The 25,227-nt window shown below is 33.0% G+C and overlaps 3 protein-coding genes across 4 annotated transcripts; 2 read left to right on the forward strand and 1 right to left on the reverse strand.

The window, feature by feature from the left end:
* The first annotated feature begins 49 nt into the window (after positions 1-49).
* On the forward strand, positions 50-10,167 carry LOC8265900. Of its 2 annotated transcripts, XM_015716868.3 has the most exons (21): positions 50-185; positions 270-562; positions 652-754; positions 847-929; positions 1,140-1,357; positions 1,444-1,564; positions 2,053-2,135; positions 2,944-3,153; positions 3,642-4,001; positions 4,402-4,573; positions 4,821-5,012; positions 5,343-5,552; positions 5,649-5,741; positions 6,485-6,699; positions 6,957-7,529; positions 7,632-7,712; positions 7,812-7,897; positions 8,024-8,749; positions 9,178-9,331; positions 9,434-9,506; positions 9,834-10,167. In XM_015716868.3, exons 1-20 carry the CDS (start codon positions 59-61, stop codon positions 9,495-9,497), a joined length of 4,164 nt encoding a protein of 1,387 aa, XP_015572354.1. In that variant the 5' UTR covers positions 50-58; the 3' UTR covers positions 9,498-9,506; positions 9,834-10,167. The 2 variants fall into 2 exon arrangements, with proteins under 2 accessions (XP_015572354.1, XP_025012442.1); XM_025156674.2 differs by lacking the exons at positions 50-185; positions 270-562; positions 652-754; positions 847-929 and having other exon boundaries at positions 1,170-1,357; positions 1,461-1,564; positions 9,434-10,167.
* LOC8265899 (chlorophyll a-b binding protein of LHCII type 1) lies at positions 10,121-11,090 on the reverse strand. Its single transcript, XM_002515160.4, has one exon. It carries the CDS (start codon positions 11,011-11,013, stop codon positions 10,210-10,212), a length of 804 nt encoding a protein of 267 aa, XP_002515206.1. The 5' UTR covers positions 11,014-11,090; the 3' UTR covers positions 10,121-10,209.
* Positions 11,091-21,975: 10,885 nt separating this feature from the next.
* Positions 21,976-25,108, forward strand: LOC8265897 (S-adenosylmethionine synthase 1). Its single transcript, XM_015716880.2, has 2 exons — positions 21,976-22,148; positions 23,613-25,108. Exon 2 carries the CDS (start codon positions 23,622-23,624, stop codon positions 24,801-24,803), a length of 1,182 nt encoding a protein of 393 aa, XP_015572366.1. The 5' UTR covers positions 21,976-22,148; positions 23,613-23,621; the 3' UTR covers positions 24,804-25,108.
* Positions 25,109-25,227: the final 119 nt, after the last annotated feature.

The following is a 25,227-nucleotide window of genomic DNA, read 5'->3' on the forward strand; positions in this document are numbered from 1 at the left end:
CATAAAACCCTCCACTTTAAGCAATTTTTCGGTAGCACAGAAACATCAGGAAGCAGCCATGGCGGAGCAGGAGCAGCAACAGAGTAAATGGCGGCTACACAGTGGGCAATATCTCGGCGAAATATCGGCTCTTTGTTTTCTTCACTTACCCTCTCACTTCTCTTCTCTTCCTTATCTCCTTGCCGGTAAAAGAAGTACTTGCTTAGTTTAGCTATCAGATTTTAGGTTATTTTAATGAGCTAATATTGCTTTCTTTTTGTTTGAAACAGGCACAGGCTCGCAGCTGTTGCTTTATAATTTAGAAGAGGTTAACATAATAGAATCGTTTCAAGTGTTTCAAGGAATTCGTGTGCATGGAATCACTTGTGAATCCATTGATAATTCAAAAGGATCATCTTCTTCTACATTACTTGCTTCCAAAGTTGCTATCTTTGGTGAAAAAAGAGTGAAACTGTTTAACTTACATATTGCCCGAAATGCATCACATATGCATGTGGATTTAGCTTTAGTTCATTCCTTGCCCAAGTTTAATCATTGGCTGTTAGATGTTTCTTTCGTAAAGGTAACTATTTTCTACTGTTTTTGATATTTTGTTTAGCTGTAAGAATTCTTATTATCGTTTGTTAATTGTTTCCCTTGATCTGAGTGTAGAATAAGGAGGAAAACGATTGCCTGGGCATTGGATGTGGCGATAACTCAGTTTGTATCTGGGATATCTCAAGCTCTAGTATAATTCTTCAGGTTCAATCTCCAGGCGAGTGTTTTTTTTTTTTGGGCAAATATATGTTCATGTTTTTACTTGTTTTTAAATCCCTCAAATCTTTTTGTTATTTTGTAAAACTGTAGAAAAGTGCCTTTTGTATTCCATGCGGCTGTGGGGATATAATCTTGAATCTCTACGAATTGCTTCTGGCACCATTTTCAATGAGGTGGTATATCTTTCCTTGATACAAAAGCGTGCTTCATTTCAACTCCTTTAGAACGTGTACTATTAGCATTTGCCTCACTCCAATCATGAGGTTCTTGTATTTCTACATATAATAGTTTATGACATCAGTTACTAAGTTGTGGTATTCCATTATGGTGTTTGATGGAATCATTGAGTTACTTGATTGTCTTTTTTATTTGGGTTAGGACAGATCAGTATTTGGAAAGTTGTTCCTCATGAAGGTTCTCTAACATTGAGAAGTGCCCTGGGTGATGACAAGCGTCTAAACAATTCGTCTTCCACCCAGCTGCATTGCCAGCAGTATAAAGCAGTCCATATAAGCAGACTTGTTGGACATGAAGGTTCAATATTTCGCCTAGCATGGTCTTCTGATGGATCCAAACTGGTTTCAGTCTCTGATGATCGCAGGTGAAGAAATTCTCTAACTTTTAGCATCCTTAGTATAGTTTTGTGGAGTGACTGGACACAATTATACAGTTCCCTGATTGGCACAGTGCTCGTATCTGGGCAGTTGAAGCTGAGCAAAATGATCCTGATAATCAAGTGATGGAGACTGCTGGCACTATATTATTTGGTCATACTGCTAGAGTTTGGGACTGCTGTATCTTTGATTCTGTAAGTTTGATAAAAAGTTCACCTATTGTTTACATAATAAGCTTCCTATTAGAGAGTGAAAAGTACTTTCTTCAAGGTTAAACCTAATTTTACTTAGAGATTGCACGATCAATTTTCAGAAAGTGGCATACTATAGGAGCCAGAGGCAGGCCCTCCATTTTGTTTCTGGTGGATGCATGTTTAGCTAATAAATTTCATGTCTTTTCTAATGAATTCTCGTACAAATGCTTAGTCCAGTCTCATGGTAATGCAAGCATAATAGGCTAAATTTGGCAGATTTTTGCTGTGCTCATGTCTTATTAATTTTACTACATGGCATTAGATAAAAGATTTAAGAAAAAACTAATATTTTTTTTGACATCTGTGTAAACTAATTTAGGATCCTTTCTTTCAATCATTTTCTTTATTTGTTTTTTTTTCTTCCCCTCCCCACTTTAAACAAGCATGTCGGATTTGAAGATGACTATCTCTTCCATGTTTACTCTTAGTTAATTGTTACTGCTGGTGAAGATTGTACATGCCGTGTATGGGGATTGGACGGTAAGCAGCACAGGATGATCAAGGAGCATATGTAAGTTACAGTTAGCTTTTCTCATCTTTCTTATTTGAAAGTTGAACACTTGTTGCATAATTTGAATCTTCACAAGCATACAATTTGGCCTACTTTGAAAATAATCTTTAGAATTTCATATCCCAATGCAGTATTTTCTTACATTAATCTCTCTGACAAAGGATCTTACTTTTCTATAGTGTTTTCATATGTTAATCTCTCTGACAAAGGTTTTTACTTTTATATAGTGTTTTCTTATGTTAATATCTCTGATAAAGGTTTTTACTTTTCTATAGTGTTTTCTTATGTTAATATCTCTGACAAAGGTTTTTACTTTTTTACAGTGTTTTCTTATGTTAATCTCTCTGACAAAAGTTTTTACTTTTCTAGTCCTTATTTCTGTTAGGCATTTGACTAAATCAGTATTGGTGCCCGAGTTGTTGCATCTATCTCTTCTATTATTCACGAGTGAGAATTAGATGACTGCACTATTGGATTTTTTCCTTTTATTATAATTATTATTTTCTTATGATAAACTGTACAAGAACAATATTTATCCTAAGCTTATGTTTGGATTCCACAACTCTTCTCTGTTCTACTTTCTTGTCACTTATAGGTATCTCCAAACTTGGGTTTTAGAGTATTAAAGCATGCCATGCAACCAATAATTTCAAAATGAGTACTAGAATTTTATTATATAGGTATCTATGATTAATAATTACCAGGCTAATGATGAACATGAAGTATGAGATCATAGTTGATATTGCAATAGCTCAAAATATGACATAATTCAATTTCTATCGGATAATTGTGGGTTGATAATATGCAGAGGACGAGGTGTATGGAGATGTTTGTATGATCAGAACTCTTCCCTTCTTCTTACTGCCGGTTTTGACTCTGCAGTAAAAGTGCATCAACTGCCTGCTTCTTTCCCCCAGAGCTTGGATGGACGAAGTGAGAGAGAAGAGTTCATTGACAGAATACAGATATTTACTAGTCGAATTCCAAATTCATATGAGCCTACTGGTTTTATGGATAGGTAATTCCAGTTACCAATTGGAGGTTCCTCAATGAAGCCTTCTGAACTTCCTCATGGCCAACACAAAGCAATTTCCCTTGTCCACAAACACCTAGTTTATAAACAGACAATAAATTGTGACAACCATCTGAATGATGGTAATGGGGATTTTTCTAGATAACTTCTTATCATGGTCATGTTCCTTTGGGTAACAGTAGAGGGATGCAACATTCGTGACCTTTGGTAATGATGTGCCAAGCCATCTCATGTTTGAGAGGCCTAAAAGAATTGGTTTAATTGTTAATACAATATATAGATGCTGTTAAAATTACAGTTGAGAAGGTGTTCAGGCATCTCTGTTGTCAAACCCAACCAAAGTTGGTTCGTTTTTCCTCATGCACCTCCACGCCTTCATGTCCCTTTCTGGTCTACTGATGTTTTTATCATTTGTTAACTTCTTATCTATAACAAATATTTACTATCAATCTTGGCTTTCTTTTTGGTTGCAGTAAAAGTGAATATGTACGCTGCTTGCATTTCACATGTAAAGATACTCTCTATATTGCTACAAACCACGGTTATCTTTATCATGCTAAATTGTTTCAGACCCAGGAAGTAAAATGGACTAAACTTGTCCAGGTCAGCGAAAAGGTACCAATAGTCTGTATGGACTTACTGTCCAAGAACTTGCCCAGGCATTCCTATGGTGTTGATGACTGGGTTGCTTTGGGAGATGGTAAAGGAAATTTGACAATTGTTAGAGTTGCGGGCGTTGTTTGTACTCTTGATAACAACTTCACTATTACATGGTCAGCTGAAAAAGAAAGACAACTGTTGGGAACCTATTGGTGCAAGGCATTGGGAAATAGGTAATGGCTATTGCTTGTGCTATTGTATAACAATGCATAATATATTTCTCAGGTATTCTTGCTCTCAGCTGTATATAGGTACATGCCAGGGGGATGAGGATTCATTTCTTTGTTACAGTTATTGAACCATCCACTGCAGTTATTTCTTTTATTCCTCTTTTTTTGTTTCTTGTTTCTGTCTGGCCTTGAAGCACCATGGGCTAGGTACTCTGATCCTGTAATTGTTTTTCTTTAATGGTTACACCATAGCAATTGAGTGAATCATTTTCCATGAAGGTTTTCTGTCAAGCCATTCTACCATTATACCAGAATGCCTTAGCATTATTATGAGAGACATCATAGTCTTAGTTCATTCATCTAACACAAAGGATCTTGAAGATTATCAATGTCTGCTGTGTAGGTTCATCTTTACTGCTGATCCTAGAGGAGTTTTGAAGATTTGGAAGTTACCTGATCCTTTACTCCCTGTTCCTCACATTTCTGCCAGAATGTTTGATGTGTCCCTTGTAGCGGAATTCTCATCATGTTTTGGGAATCGGATAATGTGTTTAGATGCATCCTCCAGCAATGAGGTCTCTCTCTCTCTCTCTCAGTATGTCTCTCTAATGTTATCCTTGTGAACCTGAGATGTGATTGAAGTGTATAGATTACACAAATTCAGGTCCATTTATATGGGCAAAAAAGGTGTATGTACGTAGTTCTCATTTTTATATGATGTCCACGTGTAAATTTGTCTGTGTCTTGAGCTCAAAGTGAATTGTAATTATCGATATTGGATCTCATTTGCTGCGTTCATGCTCATTATATCTGAATTTGCAGGTTCTGGTTTGTGGGGATCTTCGTGGTAATCTTGTTCTATATCCTTTAACAAAGGGCTTGTTGCTGGACTCACCTGCTGGAACAGTAACAAAAATATCTCCTCTGAGTTACTTTAAAGGAGCTCATGGAATATCAAGTGTATCCAGCATTTCTGTGTCTACATTAAGCTCCAGTGAAACTGAAATATGCTCGGTATTATAAAGACTCTAGTGTTTAATTATGTATTTGTAATTTTAGTTTTTTTCTTTTATTACAGTAAGGCATCATTGTGATAACTGATACTTTCTTTCCTTTCATTACTGAGCTAGTATCCGCATTATCATCTCAAAGGGAGAAAAAATATTATTATGCAGGATCAGCATTTCTTTCTTTATTTTTTACTGGCATTCCAAAGCTTTGAAAAGTGGCACCCTTGTGACAGAGACAATATGTGCATGTATAGTTTCCATGTTTGCTTATGTGCAAATGTAATGCAAGGACTCTAAAATATTACATTTTTTTTGGTTTTGAGTCTCTTCTCAGACTGGAGCAGATGGTTGCATATGCTATTTCGAATATGACCAAGATCAAAAAAGTCTGGAGTTCATAGGGATGAAACAAGTGAAAGAACTGAGTCTGATTCAATCTGTCTCTGCCAATAACAACTCTCTTTATGATTCAGCAAACTCTGGCTATGCAATTGGATTTGCATCAACAGATTTTATAATCTGGAACTTAACAACTGAGGCAAAGGTAACCAGTGCCTTTTCACGTTTTCATCCCACCTTGCAGTAATAGAGAGGTTGCATGTCTCTTTGATGCTTAAACATATGCTTGGACTTTGGGCAGGTTCTGCAAATTCCATGTGGTGGATGGCGACGTCCTCATTCTTATTATCTTGGTGATATACCAGAGATGGACACCTGTTTTGCATATGTCAAGGTATCTTTCTTCATTTTTCTTAATTTGAACTCTCTTCCATGGAAACTTTAAAAAACAAATACTGTAAATATACATGTCTAGAGGCTGGAACTATTATGTTAGGTAACATGCAGATAGTTGACTCTAACAAGGCTGTATGACAACAACCATTATACATGCATGCATATATGCTGGACAGTCTCAATAAGACATATCAAGCCTTCACAGACACCTTCATTTTTAGCTGGGCTTCTTATCAGTCAAACATCACAAGTGCATTCACTTTCTTAAACTATTTAAGCAGCCTGTGCTACTATCTCTTCTTCTTTTTTTCTCTTTCACTTTCTTTGTTTACTTTTTTACTTTTAATTCTCTTTAGAGATATAATTTTTCGTCCATCTAGATTGGTTCTGGAAATTTGGTTCTGCATAATACATATAATTTTCTCTCCTGACACTATTTTGATTATTCAGTCTACCATTTTATCTGAACCAAAAGTTTATAATACACATACCGTCTCAAAAAGGTATATATATATAAACACACACACACATATATATATTACACACACACACGCCCACGCACATATATACCGTGCATATGCTGTGAGATGACTATTTAACTTATATTTGGAGCTTATTCTTTTTGAGCAGCTTTTAAGTATTTGTGTCAGTCAAGGAGCATTGTCTCATTATTTGACTTATGGATCTTTGATATGTTCTCTATTTCTTGCTCAATATTCTTCTTTCTTTTTCCCATGTAAGGATGAGATAATATATATTCATCGACAATGGATACTGGAAAGTGAGAGGAAGATATTTCCCCACCATATGCATGTCCAATTTCATGGGAGAGAGCTGCATACCTTATGTTTTATATCTAACAATGACGCCAACGAAGAAAATGGGAAGGATAGCCTTTTTGATAAATCTAGTTGGATTGCTACTGGGTGTGAAGATGGAACTGTTAGGTTGACTAGGTATGCAATCATAATCGGCCACTTATACATAGAAGCAGTTAATCTGCCTCTGACATTATTGGTCTCACTTCTGCTTGATAATTTGTGATGGTGGGCAAGGTGCTGTGACACCTTTGTAACTCCTTTGTTGTATATTTGTGTGAATTACTCCAAATATGCAACCACCATGTATCACTCTTTTATTTGTCAAGACATAGACCAATTGTTTTTAAATCCTCCACGCTGGCGACTATTTTTGTGATGTCTCGTGGGTGCAGGTATAATCCTGGAGTCGAGAGCTGGACTACATCGAAATTGCTTGGGGAGCATGTGGGAGGATCAGCAGTGAGGTCAATATGCTTTGTGTCAAAGATGCACTTTATTCCTTCAGATATGACCAATATGTCCGACTGGAGATATAAACTAAATGCCTTTGAAGAGAACTGTGGGAATCCACTTCTACTGATCTCTGTTGGCGCAAAGCGGGTTCTAACATCGTGGCTACTGAGAGATAAGAGGCTAGACAAGAAGGGGGACCCACTTGTTAAACAAGAAGATAAAAATGGAAATGGGTACATGCCTTGTATGGGTATATCTTCATCAATGTCATTCAAATGGCTTTCCACTGACATGCCTGCCAAAATATCCAGTGCTCATAGAAAAACAAAAAATAGGAGGAAAATAGGAGGAAATACTAAAAACGTTGCTAGCATGGAACCTGATACAAAATTTAGATCTCTTATACAAGAAAAGGGAGAGACAGAGTCAAAAGGTTGTCTTGATGATAACGATGAAGATGATTGGAGATACCTGGCGGTCACTGCTTTTCATGTGAAGTGTACTGGTTCCAAGTGAGATGGGAGTCTGTTCATCTTTTTGCTATGATTTTAATCTTGCAGTTGACTCATCAATCTAATTAAAAAATAAAATTACCTGTCTTTTCTCCCTTTCAGGTTGACTGTCTGTTTTATCGTTGTTGCCTGTTCAGATGCTACTCTTGCATTACGGGCTCTTGTTTTGCCACATCGATTATGGTACTTGTGAACTAATATTTTAATGCATTATGAGCGAATTATAGTAGTGATTATCTTGTCCGCTTGTAATTCTCTCTTTCCTTTTTCACACATTTACAGGTTTGATGTTGCTTTATTGGTTCCTTTATCGTCACCAGTTTTGGCATTGCAGCATGTCATAATTCCTGCTCATCTGCTTTCTGGAGGTTTGGTAATTTGAGTTTTCGATCTGTCAGAACTTATAATGACATTGTCTCGGCATTTTGGTAAATTGATGTCATTGTTTATCTTGCATGGGGTTGATAATTCCTAATTGTAAACTTGATTTACAGAAACCACTTATATTGGAAACGCATACATTGTGATAAGTGGAGCAACTGATGGAAGCATTGCGTTTTGGGATCTAACTGAAAGCATTGAATCTTTTCTGAGGCAGCTGTCAACCCTTGACACAGAAAAACTCATACATTGTCAGACACGGCCGCGCACAGGGAGAGGAAGTCAGGGGGGAAGAAGGTGGAAATCATTAAAAAGCAATATATCTAAGAAAAAACCAGCTGATAGTTTAGTTTCTTCTAAAGCTGGAAAGAAAACTAGCTACAATTTGGTTAACGATGCAAGTGATGCTGAAAGCTGCAGAACAGATTGTGCGCAAGCTATGCATAATGTTTCTCTGGAGCCAGAAGTGAATAGTGTTGATCCCATGCGTGAGATATGTGAAATACACCCTTTGCATGTTCTCTGTAATGTTCACCAATCTGGTGTGAATTGCCTCCATGTCTCGGACATACAGGACTCAAGGAATTCTGACTCTGGTTTTTTGTTCTGTGTGATAAGCGGGGGTGACGATCAAGCCCTTCACTGTCTCAAATTCAATAAATCATTGTTATCAACACACGAGGATTCTGAGATTGTCACACCAGACACCGTAAATATTATTGCTAAATCTGAAAGTAGTAAGAATTCTATTCTTGTTACTGAATGCCAGATCAAGAAGTATGGAATTAGATTGTCATATCATGACAGAGTCACCTCAGCTCATAGTTCTGCCATAAAAGGTAAAATTAAAATCATCTTCTAGACTTTGTATGTAGTATAGTAGTTTCCTTATATGCTTGATACATTGTGCTCCAATCAGTCTCTGATTTGAGACCTTTACAAGTACCAAATTTTTGCTAACCTTTCTTCCTGCTTCTCATTTTAGTTGCTTCTGATCTCTTTGAACATATTAATGACTGATTATAGATAGGTGAGTCTAACTATATTTTAAGTGAATATGAAAGGTTTAACTATTTTGTGCTTCTAAATAAGTTTTATATTCGGTGCTTATCTTTCTCTGGTTTTTAATATTTGGAATTTCTTTTTGCCATTTGTTAAGAAACTTGAACCCTGTGACTTGTGAGAATATTACAAGGTCATTTGTGGAGAAATTCAAGAGCATCTTTGTTGGCTACTGACGATTGGAATTGGTTTTTATTTAATGAAGGTGTTTGGACGGATGGCACATGGGTGTTCTCTACTGGGCTTGACCAGCGTGTCAGATGCTGGCTTCTTAAGGAGCACCGTAAATTGACCGAGCAAACTCATTTAATCATCAGCGTACCAGAGCCAGAAACATTACATGCTAGAGCCTGTGAAAGGTTAGTATGTGAAGTACACCTAACAGTAGTCAACAAGCGTTTTACAAGTATGATTCACAAGTAGGAGGATTATTCTATTTATGTTCTTTCTGTCTTGTATAGGAACCGTTATGAAATTGCGGTGGCTGGAAGAGGGATGCAAATGATTGAGTTTTTGGCATCCTAATGATAGATGGTAGTACTGCAATTCTGTCCTAATCTTATTTGGGATTTTGGTGTTGGAGCTATTTATCTGTATCTGCTACATTAAGAATAGGCCATTAGCTGTTATTGCTGGCATACTGACAACCTATACTCGAGGGGTTTTTTATACCCAAATACATGTCTGTTCAACTGGTTATCAAGTTCTAGGTTACTTACAAATTTGAGCTGCCAATGGCTGCATCCTCCTTTTCCCTTCTAACCCAGCTAATATCTTCTTTCTATTATGGATACCTCAAAAAAGATATCAACAGAATTATGCGATCTCACTGAATGCTTCAAAACTTTCTCATATTTTTAGGACAATAAGGCATGTTTGAACTTCAGTTGCAAAGCTATAGAGATTGGGGGTTGCTACAGGTTGAACAACTTTGCCTTTCGGCTCGACCTGGACTGACTCTGCAACTTTATTGACAATTCTTAGGATGATTACAGTTATGTCCACAATCGGGTTTCCTCCTGTCCTTCGGGCTCTAGATTGATTTTGGATGTAAATGTTATTTAAGGTGTTCTTTTCTTTTCTTCTTTTTGTGTAATAGTATTGTAACTTCAGAAACCCTGATTTTATGTACTGCGAGCACGAAGAAATTGATTAACTTTTTGTCATTAATATACAATTTCGTTACATCACAAAAGCATAGCGAAACTCACATTTCCTAACATATAAATTGGTGAGCTCACTTTCCAGGGACAAAGTTTGTGGCATAAGCCCAAGCGTTGTTGTTGACAGGGTCAGCAAGATGATCGGCAAGGTTCTCTAGAGGTCCTTTGCCAGTGACAATAGCTTGAACAAAGAAACCAAACATAGAGAACATGGCAAGCCGCCCGTTCTTAATTTCTTTCACCTTAAGCTCTGCAAATGCCTCAGGATCATCAGCAAGTCCCAAGGGATCAAAGCTGCCTCCTGGGTACAAGGGGTCAGTAACCTCACCAAGGGGTCCTCCTGCGATACGATAACCCTCAACAGCACCCATTAGCACAACCTGGGTTGCCCATATGGCTAGAATGCTTTGAGCGTGGATGAGGCTGGGGTTACCCAGGTAGTCAAGACCACCCTCACTGAAGATTTGAGCACCAGCCTTGAACCATACTGCCTCACCAAACTTAACTCCATTCCTTGCAAGAAGCTCTGGAAACACACAACCTAAAGCTCCAAGCATTGCCCACCTGCAATGAATGACCTCGAGCTCTCGGTTTTTGGCAAAGGTTTCAGGGTCAGCTGATAACCCTGCAGTGTCCCAACCATAATCACCAGGGAATTCACCTGTCAAGTAAGATGGGGGCTCACCGGAGAATGGACCGAGGTACTTGACACGGTCAGGTCCATACCAGGGGCTCCCAGAGGAAGCAGCTGGCTTTCCTGCTGTCTTCCTCATAGTTACTCTCCCATTGCTGCTGCGGACAGTCGCCGGAAGTTCAGTTTGTGCGCTCAAAGGAACAGCCTTGCCTGTGAATGTAGATGAAAGAGTCATGGTTGCCATTTTCTTGAGTTAAAGAGTTGAGAGGCTTTAGGCTGGTGCTATTCCTGATGAAGTTGGTTTTGTTGATGGATAAGTGGGCTGAGGAGGTGGCTCTTTATAGTGTCTGGTTTGGCCCACATTCCTATCCATGTAGATCTTCCTCTGCCTCCTGATTGGCTAATGAGTTGATTGCATGGATGCAAAAAATTCCTACTATCCAGTAACCATACCAGCCAATGGATTGAAGGCTAGCCTGGATTTTGCTCAAATCAATGGGAGATATTCCGCAATCTAAAATCTAATTTTATCCATGTGGGTCCTTTTTCCAATCTGAGATTTTGCATAGCATTATCTTGCAAGCTATTTCTTTTCTTTTTTTTTCTTTTCTCGGATTGATATCGGTTGATGTGATTTGATATGTTTCTAAATCAGCTATTATTCTGAAAAATAACCTATTTCAATCTTCTAATTCTTTGATTTACGTGAAAATACATTAAAGAAATAAGATGTGCATCTTCCAATCATATAACCAAAATATAATGCATTGATGACAAAGGAAAAAGGGGTACACAGGGAATCCATTCCAAACCATTTTCCTGTAATAACTGGAGTAAACATTTGCAGACATTGAATTCAGGGTTCAATGTATCATAAGTTTGTTGTTATCGATTGTAGAATGAGGAAATGATTTCAAGACACTGTTTATTACGCCAATTGTGGTCGGTTGTGTAATTGGGCAGATCAGTTGTATCCTTTAATTCTGATTAATTACAAAGCCGTAGTCACATGTGCTCATTAAATGCTCTACTTGTTCCTTCCTTTCATAACAGCATTTTGGCCTCTATCCTTTCTTGTATCAGTAGAACCTATACGTCACCATTAATGATCTAATGATTTTTTTTATTTTTTTTATTAACCGGAGATGTGATTAATAAATATTATTTGTTAGTGTTAAAAAGAATGGAAAATTTCTTGGTGGACCGCTGTCAATTTTTTTAGTTTTTCACTATGGAAAATTAATGGCACACAGAATGGAGGGCTCTAAATTTATGAAATTCAATGATTGAATTTAATTTTTTTGAAATAAGGTTCAATTCCATAATATTTTTAAAATATAAAAATTCGATTTGATTCAATTTTATTATTTTATAAAAAATATTTAATTAGAGCTCAGTTTAATAGTGGCCAAGTTAATTTGATTATTTAAAATAATAAAATAAATAATATTAATATAAAATAATATAAATATGGTTAAATATATAAACTTGTCAATAAAATTTAAATTTTAAGTTTGAATTTTACTTAACTATCGTCAAGGCAATTTTAAATATTTTTCAAATTAAATTTAAATAAATCATAAGTCGAGTCGAATAGGTTATAATCTAATTAAAATACCCATTTTCATAAGGAAGCATTAACGCAAGGAATATACATAGGCATAATTATCAAAAAATCTCTAAATTTTGAACATTTTAACAAATTTATCTAATGCTTTTAGATTTTTCTGTAAAATATTAATGCTTGGAATTTATTTCTAAATTACTCTCCGATAAAAAAAAGAGACGAAATCAGTTGATACGTCTGCCAGAGTTATTTTTTTGAAAGGAATGATTCAGCAAATTTTAGCTCACTCATTAACAATGTGTTTAAGTGAAATTAAAAAAAAAAAAGAAAAAAAGAAAAAAAGAACTTTCTTTACTCAAAAACCCGATTTAGCACACCCATCAAACATGCCAGCCCAGCTGATTATAGTCGTTTCCGGCATCCTATCAAACAAAACCCGAGCATCTTCCATCCTCCCACATTTTGCACACCCATCAATCACTGAGTTCCACGCAATCAGATCTCTCTTAGGCATTTTCTTAAACAACTTCCAAGTAAGTTTGAATCCATTTTCTAACTGCATATACCCACTTATTAAAGAATTTCGAAATATAAGATTTCTCATATTAATTGGCTAGCATCAAACAATTGACGTGCCAAGTCAACATTACCACGCTTGATATAACCGGCAATCGTTGAGTTATATGAAACTGAGTCTCTCATTGGCATTTTATCGAACACTTGACGAGCATACTCTATGCATCGACATCCTACACATAACGCATCAAGGAATTTTGCAAAACATATCAGACCCAAAATCTATTTTTCTTACTAACCTATGGAATCTGCATTGCTTCCTTAACCAAATCCAGTCGAGAACATGCTTTTAAAACCAAAGAAAGCAATTTATCCGCAAAAATCCCATTCTCAAGCATCAAAGAGAAAATTATAAACCATTTCCATGAGAGTGAGTCTTGATTATAGCATTCGAGAGAAAAGGCTTTCTAGTGCATCAATAATATAGGTATGACGTGTAAAAAATAAATATAGTGAGCAAATTCATTAAGTGCCACATGTGGTGAAGAAGAGAGAATATGATTTTGGTAGTTAAAGAAGTGGTTTTGATAAAACCAGTTGTTATCAGTCTTGCATGGACTTGATTTTATGTCGCTTGGAGTTCGCATTTTTGGACAATAATTGTAGTTGACAGAGTGAATTTCGTGGCTGTTTATTTTTTTTTATTTTTTTTGAGATTTCACTCGAGCATCTTGTAAAACAGTGTGTTTTGATGACTCAGCTAAAATTTGCGGACTTAAAAATATCTTTTATAAAAGTTTGTATTTAATTAAAATTTAATAAAAAATTATAATTTTTTTCTAAATAAATTATTTTTAAAGAGTTATATGATTTAATAAATATTTTTAACAGATTTTATTTAAAAATACTTTTATAGATATTAATAGACTTTTATTGATTTTTACAGACCATTATTTATTTTTTATTTAATTATTTAAAAATAAATTTAATTATTTTATTATTATTTTCTGTTTACTTTAAATATTATTCTACGTAATATTATATGTAAAATAATAGATTTCATTTTATTGTTGTTTTAAATTTATACTAGTTTAAAATTTTTTTTTATCTCATAATATGAATACTATTTTTTTTATTAAGAGAATAATTTTTTTAAATAAAATTCTTATATTACAATTTATCTTTAATGAAACCACCAAATTCATGTCATACTCGTTATATTTTATTTATTACTTATTTAATAAATACTTAAATCAATAATAATCATGTTTACTAAATTATTTGATAAATACTTAAACCAACAATTATACTTATCAACAGAAAAAATTATCCAAATACTCTTCCTAATAAAATCTAGAAGTTTATATATGGTATTGTTTTCTCACAACAATTCATTAAATGTTTCATTTTAAATTTATATTTTTTATGAGATTTTTTTTAAATTAAATTAAAGGCTTTTAATTAACTTTTCTGTATGTGTGAGTACAAGAAAATTTTATTAGTAAATAATTTTTAACTTTTAAAGTTTCATAATTTCTTATATCTTTTAAGATTGGAGAATATAGTAAAAAGAAATGAAGACGATAATACGGAAAAACTTGAAAAAAAGAAAGATGAGTTTTCAAAGAAAAAAAAGTCTATTGAAATTTTGATGAAAGGTAAAAGAGAAATTTTGAGAATTTTTATTCATAATAATGCATAAAAAATTATTAAAAGTATATGAAAACTCATATCTATAAAAGTCAATGACTTTTTAAAAACTAGCTCAATTTTAAAGACTTTTACAAAAGTTGTAATTAAATATCTCATAACTTTTAAAGTCTTTAAAAGTCTATATCGAATACCTTATTACTTATACAAAGTTCTTCAAAATTATTATTGGATAATACCCTGACTTTTAAACTCCATCAAAGTTTTCAAAAGTCTTAATTAAATACACCCTCTTAAGTTTGGTAGAGATGTCAGTTGATTTCTCAGTCTTTTTTTATCGGAGAGTAATTTAGAAAAAGATCAAAAAAATTATTATTTTATAGAAAAATCTAGAAATATTAAATAAACTTATTAAAAATGTGTCGCTAAATGGTTCAGTTCGATCCAAATCGGCTAGCAAAATGAAAAGTTAAATCACCAAAACACTCTTAATTTCTTTTAGTGCTATTACAAGATAGTGTATTGCTGTCATAGAACATGTACAGGTTACCGCCAAAATCTTGTCAAAACCTTTCCATTTTTAATATCTAACCAGTGGCATCGAAATCTCCTTCTCTCTTTTTTTCACATTAATCTAGGTTTAATTAATAAACAGATTATTAAAAATTAAAATAATTTAATTTTAACAGGTAAATAATTAATCCAAATTAATTTATGGATTGCTATAAAACTAGTATAAGGTGAAAGACATTTTAGTATGTCAAACAAAACTAAAATTTGTAAAAAAAATTCAGTTTCTTTTTCAATATTTCCTTATCTTGCACTTGCTTTTTCGATAGAGGTTTTGTATAATAACCAACACAGAAGTCAATTACTGGAGAAAATATTTGGGATTAGTGAAAACGACAGTTTGATGGAGACTATAGTAATCCAGATGCAATGAATAATAAATGAGAAGAAGATGAAAGTAACAATGATATATAAAAAAATACACATGTTCTCAATTTAAAAAAAATAATAATAATAATAATAATTTTACTGAAAATTCAAACGATTCTATGAATTATGAAGATGTTGATGTAGTTAATGATTTGCTACATCTCTAAAAATAACATAATTTTTTTTTATTTGTTATTCTTTATTGAGTTTGATGTCATTGTTTATAAAAAAAAACACACAAAAAAAAAAAAAAGAAGTACAAAAAAAAGAAAAAGATAAATAAGAGAGAGACGGCAAGAAAGACAGAAATTCAATTTGTTGAATGAATGAGTGATTCTAAGTCTCTACAGTGGTATTAACTAAGAAAGAAATTATGATTATTTTTAATCTTATTTTTTAAAATAAAATTTTAAATTCAAATTTTATTAAGTACAATCAAAATTATAACATATAAATTTAGAAAAAATGATTAATAAGATCCAAATAGATTTATCTTTATAAAAATATTTAAAATTTAATTTTTGAAAACAATTTGGGTACATATATCTCTAGAAAGTAGATAAAGCATTTCTCATTTATTTCTTCTGTTTTTTTGGAACGATATATAGATAAAAGCCATTCCGATATTCAAAGAAATGGACGTATATTTATTTCCATTGCTTTTTGTGGTTCAACGTGCCGGCAGAGTAATAGCACAAATATATTAAGACATTTTTATTCTAAATATATATTTTGTTTTTCTTTTACACATCCACATTTTCCATTACTTTATTAGCCTTACTTGTCCAAATCCTTTCTTGTTACTTGTGAATTTATATTGATGTTTTTTATAAATAACCAATTACCTTTTAGTGAAACAAAAATCCATTTCTATTGACGCCATTCCTACTCTCTCTCTCTTTATTACTTTTTATTATTCACAAACTCTTACATAATAATTGTGTGGTTCATAAATTTAATGTTTTATCACTAAATAATTATATTAAAATATTTAATAAAAATTTAAGAAATATTAGCTAATAACTTATTTAGTCTCGATCAGCTGCTGATTATATCAGCTTTATTTTAAAGTTTTTTTATTATCAGTCAATAGCTGATTTAATTTTTTATTTATTTAGATGCTATGATCATTATTTAAATTTATTAATAATAATTTACTTTAAATTAATTTTATATTTTAAAATAAATAATTATTATTTTAAAATTATTATCAATGGTTAAATAATTATAATATTTAAATTATGATATTTAAAATTAGAATTTTTATTAATAGAATTTAAATTTAAATTTCTACTTTTAAATAATATTTATAAATATTTTTAATAATAAATATAATTGAGTTATTTTTAGTTATTATAAGTTATTTTTATTAATTTATATCATTAAATATAATATAATAAAATCAAATATATTTAATAATAAATTATATCTTCAATGATCATTTAACATACTAATAGCAACCGCTAATAAAATTTTACTCGTTTTATTTATCAACCATCAACTACCAGCTATCAGCCACTAGCTATCAGCTGCATTGATCAGCTGAACCAAATAGGCCCATACTCTCCCTGATATTTACATTCAAACATTAATATGTATAAATTTAATATACGAGTTATAAGTTTAAATTATTAAAGTGTATATATGTTTGAAATTTTTGCTATTCATTTAACTACTTGGATGCAATATATTTAAAAGTGATCGGTTCAAATTATGTATAGATATTTAAAGGTATTTTAAAGCATTAATGATATATTTCTATATATAATATGGTGAAAATATGTATTTTTACCTCACTTAAGCTTAATTGTCTATTTTCAAGAATATTAGCAAAAAGAAGAAAATATGGAGCTAAAAGAAGCTTAATGGGATATGTTCATGTCAAGTCCCAAGATTAAGATGCATGGACTGCTAATTACAAAGTCCAAAGAACATTTTGTATAATTATTATAATTTATATTAAGAGTTATTTATGAATAGTACTTGATGGAGATAAAAATACTTAAAGTCTTATCTATTAGATAGACTTATGTTTACATCTCTAGAGAGACTTATATAGAGAATGACTCTCCTTTATATATATCTCTGCAAAATCTAATTAAAAAAAAAAAAGAATTTTCTCCTACATGCTCTCTACACCTACCACCGTTATTCTCTCCATAATTCTCTATAGTTTTCCATAAACATATAGTTTTAGTTTTCATTACTCTTTTTAGAATCTAAGAAGCTTTTGAAGAACTGCAGACTGAGGACCAATCTTCTTCCTACTTTAAGAAATTCTTAATCTAGAGGGATTTTTTTTTTTATGTCTTTTTATTTAATACCATGATCATTGGGTTAAATATGTTAGGCTAATTTTCATAACTGTTTAGTTTAGTCTTTTTACTTATGTATGTACCTTGTTATTTATTTATTTAATGAATGATTTCTTTACCTTCATATATTTATTAGTTTCATCTATTATTATTGGTTGACCATCATATCAATTTAGCAGTAATATTTGTTATGAAAGTCTTTAGGTTAAAAACATTAGAAACATGATCTCTACTTTAATCTATGTTGGTATAAGAAATTTAAGTTGCATCATTAGCTTGAGTGACCTAGGAAAAAAGGCACATTACCATCTAATTCATTAGATCTCAGCTTAAAATAAAATAAGGAGATTACTAAGTAAATAGCTAAACTAAATATTGTTTTTAGCATATAGTTTTAGATAATAAGCATTTGCATTTACATTACATATTTATTTATTGTTTAGTTACTTTACTTTATGAATATCACCCTCTCAACATACCGATTTAGAGTATTTAGATTTATTTTTATTGTTTTGTGTTGATAATTAGTTTTTATAATAAATGGTCTCATAGTTTTTTGAGAGATCGACCTTGTGATGAATTTACTCTTACTATAGGAACGGTACGTGCACTTGCGAGTACTAAAAGAGATACATAAAAAAGGTCTAACCGTTTTTTGAAAAATTAAAATTTCTGTAGTAATTTGCTATTTTGATTTTTTTAAAATTATCAATTTAACCATGATTTGGTGAAATTGAGTATAATTTTAGCCAAATTGAATGCTAATTAAAATTAAGCAACATAAATAATAATATGTATACAATTAAGAAAATGAGAATTTAAAATTAAATAATATGTATAAATAATTGGCTATTAGGACCCATCAATTTAGATTTTTTTATTTTATTAAATTAGTGAAGATAATTCTTAAATTAGTGAAGAAATCAACACGATTAATAACTGGTATTACTCTTGCTTGAGTTTGATGGATCGAATTATTAATTTAAAAAAGTAAGAAACCATTTTCAGTTATTTTTTATCTAGTGTTTGGACTTTTATATTTTTATTTTGTTTTATTTTAATAAATCGACTGTCTTTTTTTCTCTCTTTTAAATAATTAAATATTTTATTTATCAAAAGATTTTAAAATCTAAATTACTCAAACTCGAATAGGCTGGAGCTTATTAATTTAATTCGAGCTCGAATTTAGCTTTTTGAAATGATCCGAATTCATATTTTTAAGATTTTTTTAATTTGACACGATTCATTTATATTCCAATTAAAATATAATAAGTATTATTAAAATTTATTCATTTCGAACGGTAGTAGAGCAACGCCTCCGAACATTACATAGTTTTAATTTATAGATATAAATGATTAAAGGTGATATTAGAGTTTTGTTTGGTTGCAGAAACGATAATATAAGAAGATTTTTTATGTCCCTAAGATTTTATACAACATGGACCCTTTATAATTAAAGTCCTGAATATAAAATCTTATGCCAAATGGAAATATGAATTTGAATCCACAACAAAATCGCACGTGGTATTTCTATTCACTACTGTACCGGGCACTCCGGCCCAACGATACCTCGTCATTGTTAATCATATAATATCCATCACTATTCCTTTTTATTTTTATGATAAAACCTTCAATCATAGTGAATAAAGTTATTATGTGATATCAAATTAAAATATATATATATATATTATTGAAAGAAAAAAGCCACTAATAATTCAAGAAAAAGAAAGAAGAATTATTTCACAGAATTATATGAGAAAGCATGAAGCAAGGCTTGTTGTTTACCCACCTACCTTCCTCCCTAAAATCCAAAACGTGTTTCGTGTGCTTCAATTATTATACAAAATGGGCAGCATGGGTTAGTGTGGTCTGGGCCTGGTATGTGTCACGCACCAGCAATTATAACGAAGAAAACCGACGCGTGGCGGTTGGCCCAACCTTCTGGGAAATGCATGTGGCTGGGATGAAACTGTAGTTAATTTTTGTTGGGTTTTATTTATCAGTGGGAACCGCACTTCCCTTCGCACCTAGCACATCCCAACTGCCCCAACTTTTAATAGTTTTTGCCACGTCATTCGCGCCATCTTCTTCTTTAGGCTTAGTTTGAGCAATTATTTTAGAAAAGCTTAATTACTATTTAGATTTTTATTTTTGTATTTTTTAATAATTTTGTATTAAAAATCCAAAATTATCTAATAATTGGGACTTTCAAAAATCTTGAATCAATTAAAAATTCAATATTTAGTTTAATTTGTTGGCTATCCATTCAATTAGTGTGATTAAGTATATTTAATTATTAAATCAATTAATTAAATTTAGAATTTTTAGTGATTGGTATTTTGGTTGGTGGCCAACCTTTGGTAAACTTTACTTGAGGAAGGAAAGAAGGAACTTAAGCGTGTGATGTTGACTTGTAACCACGACCTTGGAGTTGTTCAACACTTAAAATACCAACCACCCAATTTCTTCAACCCATCATTTTCAAGTGTGATTAATTAAACTCGTCTAATTATTACCTCAAATTTTTACCTTCTCTTTCAATATAAAGTCTTTTTAAGTATGTTAGTTTTCATGTGTTTTTATTTATTGTCAATTCTGCTTCTATATTCAGACAAAACAAATGTCTCCAAAGCCAAGAACAAGTTGTACAAAAGGAGAGCATGAAATGGAATTGAACGTTTGAGGCCTTCTAATAATAGGATGTTTGTTTGGTAACTGCTGAGTTGCTATGTTTAAATTGTTCCAAGGTCAAATTTGCTATGCTCCGAATTAGCACTACTTGTATGATTCCCTTTCCTTTCCTTTCCTTTCCTTACCAACCACCTCTTCTATTGGTGGGTTAGACTTGGAGAACGTATATCCCAACCAACGCCTACTTATAATATGATTTATCTCTTGACTCTTGGCTCTGCTATTACTTTTTCTTCATTTTTTTCAGAAAATAAAAGTAGATATTGCATTAATGATAATTAAAAAAATATAACTTTCATATAAAATATAAAAATTTATTTAATTATTTATTTTCTTTTTCTCTTCGAAAGAAAATATTATATACTGATATCGCTATTTTTATAAAAATATTTATTAAAAATATATTATTATTATTATTATTATTATTATATTTATTAAAATAAAATAAATAAAAATAGATCACCATAAGTTTAAAGAGAAATAAATAAAAAATAAAAAATTAAACTTTAAAGAATGAACAAGAAAATTGAATTTTTTTTGTCTTAACACTATCATTAAATTTAAAGCCACCCGAGTTAATAATATAAACCCTTATCTAAATAAGATATAAACAAATAAAAATGAAAACATTTTACCATATCAAAATAAAATAGTAAGTAATTTACTTGATGAAGTCTATACATATATATATTAGGAAATAGCTAAATATTAGCCACGTGGCATAGTCCTAATAAAGAAAGAGAAAAAAAATAAAAAAAAAGCACATTAGAAAAGATGGACAAATAAAATATATTAATTTTATTATATAACTGAAGCAATTCACTTTGTATAGGACTTTAGGTGATATAAGATAATAATATATAGAGTTAATCCTCGTTTCTACAATCCAGTCCCTAACATTCCATACTATAAAATACTTTAATTTTTTAATAGAAATAGTTTTTCATGCATTGAATGAATGAGAGTATTAGATTCAATAGAGTCAAGCACAAGCTCAGTGAGGGAAGTCCTTTGATCAATTTATATATTTTTAACTAACAAAGAAATAACAAGTGCAATATTTTTAAAATACATAAGGGATTATTAATAAATTTGTATTTCTTTCTTAAATCTATGGAATTAACTTTTACCCTATAGTTTCCTATTAAAAATAACAATAAAAAAGAAGAAGAAAAGTTTACCCTATAGTTTGGGAGGCCAAAATAGCAGCTTTAGTTTGGGACAATAAGCGGCGCAGACACTGTTGTTAGTTGTTAGAAATGTGCACTTGAGCCTACGACCGATAAGGGTTGGTGAGTGACCGGCTAACCCAGTCATCTCCCCAGACGATAATAAAATATACCTAAGAAATAAAGTAATAAAGTAATAAAGTAAAAGATCAAATATGATGTCTCTCTCTCACACCAACCCCGGCCAATCCTACACCCACAAAATTCTGACATCCAACGGCTATATTTTGTTCCTAAATCAATTAATAGCCATTCGATGCAGATTCCGAAACAAATTCATAAGAATCGTAACTGCTCAAACTGGTAACCGGTGGGCAGGTTCCTCTTGGTCTATAAATAGCAAGTGTCAAAAGAGGGAGAGTCGTAGAGCCGCTTTTGAGTAGCGATTATCAAGGGGTCTGGTTATAGAGAGAGAGACAACAAAAGGCTAAGGTCCAGATCTGTACGGTGACAACTCTAGTTTCTCTTTAAGGTACCTTTCTATCGTTCTCGCTATTTTTTCTTGTTTTGCTCTAACCTTTCTTGCTATATGGAACTTGGAAATGGCTAAATGAGTTTTCTTTTTTCTCAAAGTGAATTTGGTTATTCTTCTGAGTAAGCTTTGTGTCAATGCTTGCAGATCTGTTTGCTTTATAGGTTGTTTTATGAGTATGGTTTCATCTGATAGTTAGTTGCTGGGGCTTCAGGAAAGCTTTTAGCTTGATTGTTTTAATTGTTTTTAAGATCTATGGGGTTTATGAGCTCCTGAAGTGTTGCGTTTGACTATGGTCCACTGAGCACTCATTGTTGAAGTTTAATCTCATAATCGCCTGTTTAGACTACTCTTCTTTGTAATTGTGTCTGTAAGGCCTGAATTAACCAGTTTTCAGTAGAAAATAGCAGATCTCATGATATTTTTCAAGTTCATAGCTATGTTTCTTTTTGAGGATTGATCTGATTAACTTTTACATTATTTAGCATACTGGAATGGGTTATTAAAAATTTATGTCAATCCTGTACAGATCTAGCCAAAAAACAATTGTCTTATTTTAATTACTGGTGTAAATCCAGACACTCTGAAATAATTAAATGGAAGTCAGGAAGATGTTTTCATTATATACTTTTTGCTTATACTAATTTTCAAAACATGCTGCCTGGTTTCACCATAGCATAGAGTTGAATTTTGCCTTGGGAAGTCTGTTATTATTCTACATGTGGTTTTAAAAATGAGTCTGGATGCTACCAATGGAATAATTGTCCTGTATATAGGGAACTAAAATTTGTTTGCAGTATTATTTATTGTATAAAATGCTTTTTGATCATACTTGAGTAGCTTGAATTTAGTTGAAATTATAATTTATGTACAAATACTAATGTTGAAAATATTATCAAGTTTAACTATCTAAACACAAAGTTGGAAGGAGAATATTGGAGTAAGAACTGTCCATGCCCAATTAGCGATCATTTCCAAAGCAAAATAAATTTACCTTATGGAGATGCTATTTTCATAGCGTGGATTGGCAACATTCACTACATGGAATATTCTACTTCTTTAATAGCAAGTGTGGATCCCATTCTGTTGACCCCACAGTGTGTATCAACCAGATGCGGTTGAAATGACAGAATCAAATCTGTTATTAGGTTCTAAATATTTTATGCCTTCATTTTATTTCAGTGGTAAAGGAATATGTTAGTTCTTTGTTCTCTAATTCAGTAATTGGTGTGCTTGGGCCTTTAAAGATATCATGAAATCATTGTCTTCTGCACATATTCTCTCCAGTTGTAAAATGCTTTCATAAAGTTCGAAGAATGTCAGTGAGTCCTAAGAATATCTTTACTTTATTGTTCTAGATGATATATTCTTATGCATCTGTGGATATTTTCCCTACTATGTTAAAGCAAGCTTAGATTCCTCGAAGTTGCCTTATGTCATCGATATCCTATTTTGTGATTGCAGCATAAAGAAATGGAGACCTTTCTATTCACCTCCGAGTCCGTGAACGAGGGCCACCCTGACAAACTCTGTGACCAGATCTCTGATGCGGTGCTCGATGCCTGCCTTGAGCAGGACCCTGACAGCAAGGTTGCCTGTGAAACATGCACTAAGACCAACATGGTCATGGTCTTTGGAGAGATCACCACCAAAGCCAAAGTAGACTATGAGAAGATAGTTCGTGATACATGCCGCAACATTGGCTTTGTTTCTGACGATGTTGGTCTTGATGCCGACAAGTGCAAGGTCCTAGTTAACATTGAGCAACAGAGCCCTGATATTGCCCAGGGTGTCCATGGCCACTTCACCAAGCGCCCAGAAGAGATTGGTGCTGGTGACCAGGGCCATATGTTTGGTTATGCTACTGATGAGACCCCTGAATTCATGCCTTTGAGTCATGTCCTTGCCACCAAGCTTGGGGCTCGCCTTACCGAGGTTAGGAAGAATGGTACCTGCCCCTGGCTTAGACCTGATGGTAAGACTCAGGTTACGGTTGAGTACTACAATGACAACGGTGCCATGGTTCCAGTCCGTGTCCACACTGTCCTTATCTCCACCCAGCATGATGAGACTGTCACAAACGATGAGATTGCTGCTGATCTCAAGGAGCACGTAATCAAGCCTGTGATCCCTGAGAAGTACCTTGATGAGAAGACCATCTTCCACCTTAACCCATCTGGTCGTTTTGTCATTGGTGGCCCTCACGGTGATGCGGGTCTCACTGGACGCAAAATTATTATCGATACCTATGGTGGATGGGGAGCCCATGGTGGTGGTGCTTTCTCTGGAAAGGACCCAACCAAGGTGGATAGAAGTGGTGCTTACATTGTCAGGCAGGCTGCCAAGAGTATTGTAGCAAATGGTCTTGCTCGCAGATGCATTGTCCAGGTCTCCTATGCCATTGGTGTGCCTGAGCCTTTGTCGGTCTTTGTGGACAGCTATGGAACTGGAAAGATACCTGACAAGGAGATACTCAAGATCGTGAAAGAAAACTTTGACTTTAGACCTGGAATGATGACCATCAACCTAGATCTCAAGAGGGGTGGAAACAGCAGGTTCTTGAAGACAGCTGCATATGGACACTTTGGAAGGGACGACCCAGACTTCACCTGGGAGGTCGTCAAACCCCTCAAGTGGGAGAAGGATCAAGCTTAAGCGTGGTTCATCCTATCCCTGCTGCTTTCAGATGCTCTCGGCTGGTAGTTGATGAATAATTTGGCTTGTTTCTTGCTGCTGCAATATATCTAAATCAATCTGCAATGATCCCATATCATACATAAGATGCCCTATTCAATTTTCTTTTTCTTTTTTTTTTCTTTGTCCTTTTTATTGCCAATGCTGGTGTGCAAATGTAAGAAATTTTGGCTGGAGGTTATGGCACTGGACTGCCTTGCAGCAGGGCAGCAGTGAAATGTATTAACGTGTCCTTTTGGCAAATATTGTTTTACTTCTCTACTCTACTATCTGTTGTCACTTGCGCTACAATTTTATGTCAGAGATTCCAAATTGTTGATTCATGCTTGCAGTTTGCCATGGTTGGATTAAGCAACCCTTTATCTATGGTGTTTGGGCAAGCCTG

Source organism: Ricinus communis, chromosome 1 (genome assembly GCF_019578655.1).
Source record: "Ricinus communis isolate WT05 ecotype wild-type chromosome 1, ASM1957865v1, whole genome shotgun sequence".
Taxonomy (NCBI): Eukaryota; Viridiplantae; Streptophyta; class Magnoliopsida; order Malpighiales; family Euphorbiaceae; genus Ricinus; species Ricinus communis.